Source organism: Episyrphus balteatus, chromosome 1 (assembly GCF_945859705.1).
Source record: "Episyrphus balteatus chromosome 1, idEpiBalt1.1, whole genome shotgun sequence".
Taxonomy (NCBI): Eukaryota; Metazoa; Arthropoda; class Insecta; order Diptera; family Syrphidae; genus Episyrphus; species Episyrphus balteatus.
The window spans coordinates 118,360,982-118,370,401 of NC_079134.1; the positions used below are offsets into that span (position 1 = coordinate 118,360,982).

At 32.0% G+C, this 9,420-nt stretch overlaps 1 protein-coding gene across 1 annotated transcript; it reads left to right on the top strand.

Annotated features, from left to right (window-relative positions):
- The first annotated feature begins 4,675 nt into the window (after positions 1-4,675).
- On the top strand, positions 4,676-6,058 carry LOC129906219 (mRNA-decapping enzyme 1A). The gene has a single exon (XM_055981896.1). It carries the CDS (start codon positions 4,816-4,818, stop codon positions 5,932-5,934), a length of 1,119 nt encoding a protein of 372 aa, XP_055837871.1. The 5' UTR covers positions 4,676-4,815; the 3' UTR covers positions 5,935-6,058.
- The last annotated feature ends 3,362 nt before the right edge of the window (positions 6,059-9,420 follow it).

Here is a 9,420-nt window from a genome sequence, read left to right on the forward strand (position 1 = left end):
GCGATGTAAATTTGTCCAAGAAGCCTGGTACGCTGCTCGCGCTAAATTTTAAGCCTGGTACGCTGCTCGCGCTAAATTTTAGCTGAGATAAAATTCCCATACAAGTTATCGATAATTTGTATGGGATCCATTTTAGCTCAGATAAAAATTTTCGATAATTTGTATGGGAGCTAAAATTTAGCGCGAGCAGCGTACCAGGCTAGACGTAATATCCTGTTTCACTTGAGCCCAAATGAAATAATTGCTAAAATTTAGTGTGATCTGCGTACTAGGCTTTAGAACCCAAATCATATAATAGCGGTGTTCCTTTGGAAGGTGGCAAAGTACTACTAGTAGTTTTCTAGCGATTTTCAATGGAACGCACTTTCTACGAATTCAATACAAATATCTACTGGAGAAGGAGAGCAAGAGCATGAGTAGTTGATAGTACTAGATTAACCAAAACATCTACTAGTAGTAAACTACCACCTTTAATGGAACAGGGCTAATAGTAGATGTTTTGGTTAATCTAGTACTATCATCTAGGGTGTTTTCATAAACGTCTGCCTAACTTAGGCCTGCGTTAGTCGTGTTCATAAAGTCAGATCTGCGATCGGACTAACTTAGTCCAACTGCAGTTCTGCTGTTCATAAACGTCAGTATGTCGTCAACATCGGGCAGATTGCGCAGCCAAAATTTTATTGCTGTAGAACTCAAGAAGAAATTTATTTGACTCTTGATTCGATTTTTTTTTTTGTTAATAAATGTAAATATTGTTAAAAAAAAATGAAAAGCAAACATATTGATTAGGGTGGTGCAAAAAAAGTTTCTTTTTTTCATTTTTCGAAAAATTTAAATTTTAATGACACACAAAATTTCGAAATCGTGTTTTTTGAGATAGTGAGTTTATATTAATTTTTTTCATATTAGGGTGGCTCTAAAAAATGTTATCTTCTACAGTTGCTTGAAGAATTCCAAAAAAATCAATGTGGATATTGTTTTGACCAAATTATCGAAGAAAAAAAAAATTCCATTAGGGTGGTTCAAATTTTTTTTTTTTATTAATTACAAAAAAAATTATTTGTCACTGCAGAGAAAGTTTGTAAAACATGGTTTATGAAATATAATGTGAAATTGGATACGTATTTTCGAATTAGGGGGCTCAGAAAAATGGTATATTTAACATTTACGCTTGTAATTCAACCAAATTCAATTTAATTACTTTGGCATGAATTTAATAAAAACGCACTTAGAAAACTTTCTGTGCACTAAAAATCATTTTTTTTTTCAAAAGCATAAAAAAACTTTCTTGGACACCCTAATTAAAAATATTTTTTCCATAGATAATTTGTTTTAAATGTGAACTACTCGGTGTTTTTATTATTTTTTTTTTTAGAAGAAAGTATTTTTTTTTAGCCACCCTAATGTAACACGGTTTACAAATTTTTCGTGTTATTACCCTGCAAACCAAACCTCAGTAGTTTAGGGGAAATTACAACCACCAACAAAGTCTATACTTTGTAGGTGTATGTGTTTCCTTATTTACCAAAATCTCTCCCCTCAAAATATTGTAGTTTTGTTTCTCCTGAAAAAAATAAACTCTTTGGTAAATGGGAGGAAAAGAGAGCGATGTATGCAATGCACAAAGTTTTGTCTCTTTTGTAATGGCGGCGCGCCATTGATTTGACTTTTCCTGCATTTTATATTTTCTAGTGAAACCTTGATAGCCGCAGCAACATATTCGTTAAGAAAAAAAACATTTCTGTGCTCCATTTGATAGATAAATAGAACAATTTAACTTAAAAAATAAATAAAATCTTCTCAGTGTTATTTGTGAAAACTATTTTCTAAAAAAAAACAATCTACCGCACAAATTCTTCGGCACGCCACATAAATTCCACCACCATTTCCACCATCAAAATGCACAGCCTCAGCCTTGTGCATTTAGAAAAAAAATGACACAAAAACAACCACCAATTGATTTGGAAAATAAAGGTATGCTGATTATAAAATTGATAAATTATAAAGTTGTTGATTTTTCTGTCTTTTAGTGGCGATCAATTCCAGACATCATTGACTGAGTTTACAGCAGCTTCAACATTGAGCATTTACAAAAAAAAAATCAAAACAAGATAAAAAAACTACCACCAAAGTGCAGACTGCAGAGTATTTTTTTCTTTTTCATTTTTCTTAACTGGCCAGGCTACAGTCGCGTGCCCAAGGATCTCTTTTTTTTATTTATTTTTTTTTTTTTCAAAAAAAACTATTTTGTGTTTTTCCAATAAAATATTAAAGAATAGTTGTTTAAAAAAATTGTTTGTTTGTTTTGAAGATTTTTTTTATTTTCAGATGAAATTAAAATATAGATTTTAGCAGTACGGATATAAACCGATGAAAGTGCTCCAAATAAGTACTTTAAAAGTACAAGTTTCAGTGCTTTTTCTGTAGGTAAAAAAGTACTGCAAAATGTACATCAGAACCACTTCCAGAAGTGCTTCGCTGATGCACTTTTGAAGTACATTTGTCTGTACTATTAATGGAGGGGAAATTTATTTCATCTTGCATGCAAGAAAGAGATAGCTGCTTCACGTATTCTTATATACAGAAAGTATATAACTGAGTTTTTTCCCGGGCTCCTATCTTTTTTCAGTGGAAAAGAAGTACTTCTTTTACGTACATATTTCACCGGTTTTTTCTGTAGTTCTGCGTTTGCTGGGTAAAATCAATATTTTCGGGAACTGAAAAAGAAATATTTTTTTGCTTAAACAAAACTCATTCTGTGGTAATTTTATTATATTTTTTTTTTCTGACGTTTATGAACACTCAGTGACTGCTGAAAATTGTACCAACGCAGGCCTGCAAACATTCTGCAGAATTGGTGTGTTCATTAATGCAGCAAAGCAGAAAGACGATTGGACTGACGCAGATTTCCGACGTTTATGAAAACACCCCTACTCATGCTCTTCTTCCCGAGTAAAGCCTGGTACGCTGCTCGCGCTTAATTTTAGCCGAGATAAAATTCTCATACAAGATATCGATAATTTGTATGGGAGCTTAAACAATCTACTAAACAATAGCCCCGTTCCATTGGAGGTGGTAGTTTACTCATGAGTAGATCTAGTACTACTATTTACACATGATCTTCTACTCGAGGACATATGAAAGTGTAGTTGTTGTACTAGACTTTTACTCACGAGTAAACTACCACCTCCAATGGAACAGGGCTAGTACAATGGAAATACCCAGCAAACGCAGAACTACAGAAAAAACCGGTGAAATATGTACGTAAAAGAAGTACTTCTTTTCCACTGAAATAGATAGGAGCTCGGGAAAAAACTCAGTTATATACTTTCTGTATATAAGAATACGTGAAGCAGCTATCTCTTTCTTGCATGCAAGATGAAATAAATTTCCCCTCCATTAATAAAACAGACAAATGTACTTCAAAAGTGCATCAGCGAAGCACTTCTGGAAGTGCTTCTGATGTACATTTTCCAGTACTTCTTTACCTACAGAAAAAGCACTGAAACTTGTACTTTTAAAGTACTTATTTGGAGCACTTTCATGGGTTTATATCCGTACTGCTAAAATCCATATTTTAATTTCATCTGAAAATAAAAAAATCTTCAAAACAAACAAACAATTCTTTTAAACAACTTTTATTTAATATCTTATTGGAAAAACACAAAATAGTTTTTTTTTAAAACAAAATACATAAAAAAAAGATCCTTGGGCACGCGACTGTGGCCTGGCCAGTTGAGAAAAGTGAAAAAGAAAAAAAATACTCTGCAGTCTGCACTTTGGTGGTAGTTTTTGTATCTTGTTTCGATTTTTTTTTTTCTAAATGCTCAAGGCTGAAGCTGCTGTAAACTCAGTCAATGATGTCTGGAATTGATCGCCACTAAAAGACAGAAAAATCAACAACTTTATAATTTATCAATTTTATAATCAGCATACCTTTATTTTCCAAATCAATTGGTGGTTGTTTTTGTATCATTTTTGTATTACTTTTTTTTTCTAAATGCACAAGGCTGAGGCTGTGCATTTTGATGGTGGAAATATATTTTTGTGGCGTGCCGAAGAATTTGTGTGGTAGATATTGTTTAGAGAAAATAGTTTTCACAAATAACACTCAACACTGAGAAGATTATATATTTTTTAAATTAAATTGTTTTTATTTTTATTCTTCAAATGGAGCAGCGAAAAATTTTTTTGATGTTGCTGTGGCTGTGGCTATCAAGGTTTTACTGGTTTCACTAGAAAATATAAAATGTAGGAAAAGTCAAATCAAACGCGAGCCGCCATTACAAAAGAGACAAAACTTTGTGCATTGCATACATCGCGCTCTTTTCCTCCCATTTATAAAAGAAGAGTTTATTTTTTCAGGAGAAACAAAACTTCTATTTTTGGAGGGGAGAGATTTTGGTAAATAAGGAAACACATACATCCTCAAAATAAGCTTTGTTGGTGGTTGTATTTTCCCCTAAACTACTGAGGTTTGGTTTGCAGGGTATATATACAATGCAGCGTACCAGGCTTATTATTTATCGAACTCTTCAAAAAAAAAAAAAAACAACAACCATTGTAGTTGGGCCTTAATTTGTTATCGATATTGTTATGATTATCGATAAATTTATTTTGACATCCCCAGAGAAATCATTCAACCCCAAATATCTTCCTGAACGCAACCAAAAGAACTTGAGCTAGGTGTCACACAAAAGTCAAATAAATAGTAAACCAAAATCCGAATATGTTTTACATACTTTAAAGTTTAGTTTTTTTTTTTTCCAAACACACGCAAAACAAGATTAAATCAATTTAAAATAAAACATTATAATGGCCGATCAAAGTAAAAACCGTATGAACCTAGCAGCCATCAAAAGAGTAGATCCATATGCAAAAGACATAGTAGACTCAACAGCACATGTGGCATTCTACACATTCAATTCCGACGAAAACGAATGGGAAAAGACCGATGTTGAAGGAGCTTTCTTCATCTACAGCCGCAATGCCGAACCATTCAATAGTATTTTCATCAATAATCGTCTAAATACAACTTCTTTTGTCGAACCCATAACCGGGCAATTAGAAATTCAATCACAGGCACCATTCCTCTTATATCGCAATGAAAGATCCAGAATTCGAGGATTTTGGTTCTACAACAGCTCCGAATGCGATCGCATTGGTGACCTTGTTTGCAGCTTAATTCAAGATTGTGTTGTGAAACAAAAAACGTCCGGAACTGCGGCCAATCAAAGTGTTAACATATTCAATATGCTTAGCAAAGCACAACAAGATTTTCAAAGTGGTTTAAATACCGGCGGCGGTGGTGGCGGCGGAGGAGGCGGCGGCAACAATCAACAAGATTTGGGTTCCCGGAACGTGATGAACTTTTTTGCAGCTGCCAAGCCGACGCCGTCGTCTGAATTGCCACTCTTCCGACGTCTCTTGTCAAACACCCTCTCTGTTGAACAATTGGAGAAGCAACAAGTTAAAGCGCCACTGAACGAAACCTTGCAACAACTACCCAAAATAGAACCCGAATTGATGAGCAAAATCAACTTGCTAAAGAAACCAGAACAACCTAAATGTGATTTGGAAATGTCCCCCCTTGCAAAGTTCCTTAACATACAGAATATAATGAAACCGTCGTCGGCCTCACTCAACAAAGATTCTGAACTCCCAAAGAATGCAGTAGTACGACACCCAGTGGAACAGCCAAGTGCCCCTAAGCCAGCTTTAATGCCTCCAACGATGTTTGAAAAGTCGATAAAAGTTGATAAAATTGCTCAGGATTCGAGTGTAACTTGTAATCCTGTTAAACCATTAACACAGTCGCAGCTTGTAAAGACTATTTGTTATTTAATCAAAAACGATTCGGAATTTGTAAGGAAAATCCATGAGGCCTATGTGAAGCAATTCTCTGAGATATCTAATGACTTTTTGGATGATTAGATTAAAGTATTTATTCACACACACACCACAAAAAACATTATAGTGTTACTCCATTAGAGAAAGATTTATAGAAATTTTATTCTTAAAAAGGATTGTTGGCGTTTTTTCTTTTCATTTTTTCTTTTTTTTTTTCAAAAAAAAAAAAAACAAAAAAAATGTTCCCATTTTAAATTTTAATTGTTTCAATTTATTAAAAAAAAAGATAAAAAAAGAATGCCTCGAATGTAAAACGTTTTTTAAAAACAAATTATGAATAAAATCTAGTGCGAACAATTATAAAGCACAAAAGCATTAACTTTAAACTAATTATTTTTGACGTTGGTTCTTTTAAAGATAAAATTGTTTTATTATTCCTAAAGGGCCCTTTCTAATTTAGTTTCTCTGGATTCTTATCTCTATGAACATAAATCAAATTAATAACAATTGTGGCACGACATCTCATGAAGGAGTAAGGCCTAAGCCCTAGCAATGTATATTCAACGGAGAGGAAATTTTTTTTTCCATTTCGACAGATAGCCAATTAATTTGATTTGAAAGAATGGAAGGGAGCGTAACGAATATTCAGTTTTGGTACAAATTTAAGAAAAATGTCTAGCAAAATGAAAATGTGAATTGTAATACTGTTAAACCACTAGCACAGTCGCACCTTGTAGAGACTATTTTTTATTTAATCTGACATTTTCAGTTTCTGAAGGTTCAGACTTTAATCACCAAAAATGATTCCAAATAAGTAAATGAATTATGAATGTACTAAAAATTCCTACCCAAAACTCAGTTTTCATTTATTTTTCTGAATGAATGTGAATTTTTGAGTTTTTATATAGTGATTTTTTCGTCCTTTTGTCTTCTTTTACAAAGGGATGATGATAACAGGACATTGTTGCACAAAAGTTTGGTTTGGATGGTGAATTATCAGTTCTTAAAATATGTTGATGAAAGCGGACGAAAGTTTAGGCATGTGATCATTAATTATAACGATTTATTGTTATAAAAATTGAAATATAAAAAGTGTTAAAATCTATCTAAAAAAAAAATACATACAAAAAATAACAAATTAGTAAAACCGATAATGAAGTTAATGCAATGAAGGAATACTGAATACATACCATCATTAAAATGATTAAGAAAATATTCATTTAAATTAATATATAGATCCATATATACATTCATTTTAATGAAGATTTAATGAAGAATTTTGGAATCATAAATCATTCACAAAAGCGATTCATATCGGTGTCCAAGTGCCCAGGTAAAAGAATTCAAATTGCATCATAAGTGAATTTATTTATGATTCAATTCTGAATTAAAATAATTGCTGGGTCCGTTGGAGAAAGATTTATAGAAATTTTATTCTTGAAAAGGTTTGTTGTTGTTTTCAAAAAAAAAAACAAAAAAAAAACAAATGTTCCCATTTTAAATTTTAATTGTTTCAGTTTATTAAAAAAAAAAAAAAGATAAAAAAGAAAAGATAAAACAAATTATGAATAAAATCTAGTGCGAACAATTATACAGCACAAAAGCATTAACTTTACAACTTATTTTTATTTGCGTTGGTTCTCTTGAAGTTCAATTTTGTTTTAAGCATTCCTATAGGATTTCTAGTTCAGTTTCTCTGAGCTCTAATTTTTATGACCATAATCAGCAGTATCAAATTAATGAATAAAATTTGTGTTACGACTTCCCATGAAGAAGCAAGTTCTAGTGACAAACAACTCTTAACGATTCTTGCATGCGTGTGAAATTTGAAAGAATGGAAAAGAGAGCAGAACGAAATCCCGCAAATTAAATTGCAGTGTAACGAAATCCCGCCGAGCAAAACGCGAAAGTAAAAATGAGGTTAAAGAGTCTAGTAACAAAACCCCTCGAGGTAAACAACAAGATTCAGTACTATTTTTAGAAATTATGGTACCTTACATACGGTGGTCTTGAAGACGCGGCAGGTTTTACAAAAATGTAAAATTCGAAACCGTACCTGATCCTTTTTTTGAGTTACAGGCGTTATATACATATATGTATGTATAATGGCTGTAACTCAAGAAATTTAAAAATTTGGAATTCTGAAATCATTTCGAACAAATCTGCGTCATTACTTTTGGGATCCATTTTTGTAAAACCTACCGCGGCTTGAAATTGTATCTCTTTGAAATTTGTTTTAGTTCTGAGAAGAAGGATTCAAATTAGTTTTATATCGGATCAATATTCGTAACCTATTAAGGCCCCGTGATGCCAGATGGCATCGCTGATCAAACTGAAATTTATCCATCAAAAGTTTGTGTTTGTATTGCGACGATCCGAATCTGAAGTCAGCTTTGCCCAAACACTCTCAAAATAATGAGTAGATTGTTAAAATCCCCAATTTCAATCCGATTTTCATGTTTTTTTGCAATTTACTCAAAATTTTGAGGGTGTTTGGGTAAAAGTGACTTCAAATTTGGATGCAGCATGCCAAAATACATAAAGATAATAGGTCAGGTTAAAAGTATTGTATCAATAGAGAAATTAGTTTTTCATTTCTTCGATTATCCCAATAAATTAAAATTTCTTCCTCGAGTAAAGTAATCATTGCTCCCATAATTTCTAACCGATTTTCATAAATAAAAGGTAATTTGATTCAGCATAAATAGGATTTGGTGTTCAATTTATGCTGAATCGAATTACGTTTTACAGTTTATCTAAACTTTTAGATTCAATTTAAAAAATCTACTTCCCATTTGGTGTTTGAATTTAAAAAAAATATATTTAAAAAATAACAAATACTCCTCTATTTAAAAGTGCAGAAAACATCTCAAATTTTCCGAAGAATGACTTATTAAAAAAAAATTGAAGCATGAAAACATTGAAAATGGTTTTTTTTTTTGCGATAACTTGAAATTTTTCAGGGTCTATGAATAAATTCAAGTGCCATAATATAATGTACTCATTCATACCTCCAATATCAAAAGTTATTAACATGTTATTTATTAAAGAAAATAAAATTTTCTAGAGTTTTTGTTATGACAAAATTTTTGATAGCTGTGAAAAACTTTTTGGTAATGAATTAGTAACGGTTGTACAAAAAAGTATACTTACCTTACATTCATTTGCCTTTATTTAAAAAATAAGAAGTCAAAGAAAATGTAACGGTACATAACGTCAGAGCGATAGTGCCTTGGTTTCAAACACTGATGTTTGAAAGATAGAATACCTTCATTTAACATAAGCTACAAATTGAACGCAGAACAAAAAACGTTTAAACCAAATTATGACTTCCACTGCGAAACTGGGGGTTACAGACACCTTTTTAAGATAATACTCAGGGTTCAGACAGGGCTTACTTACCAAGTCTTATTAAAACGCTTATCAGAGCCTGAAATTGTGACCTACATACTTAAAAAAAATGAAAAAACTTTCCTGCTGAACCACATGCTGTGCTTTAAATCGTATTTACCTTAATAATTTATTTTCACAATTTAGTTAAAAATAAATATTATATTGAAAAAATTTGAA

Excerpts from the sequence above, each read along its gene's own strand:
- LOC129906219 (XM_055981896.1), top strand. The coding sequence starts at position 4,816 with ATGGCCGATCAAAGTAAAAACCGTATGAACCTAGCAGCCATCAAAAGA.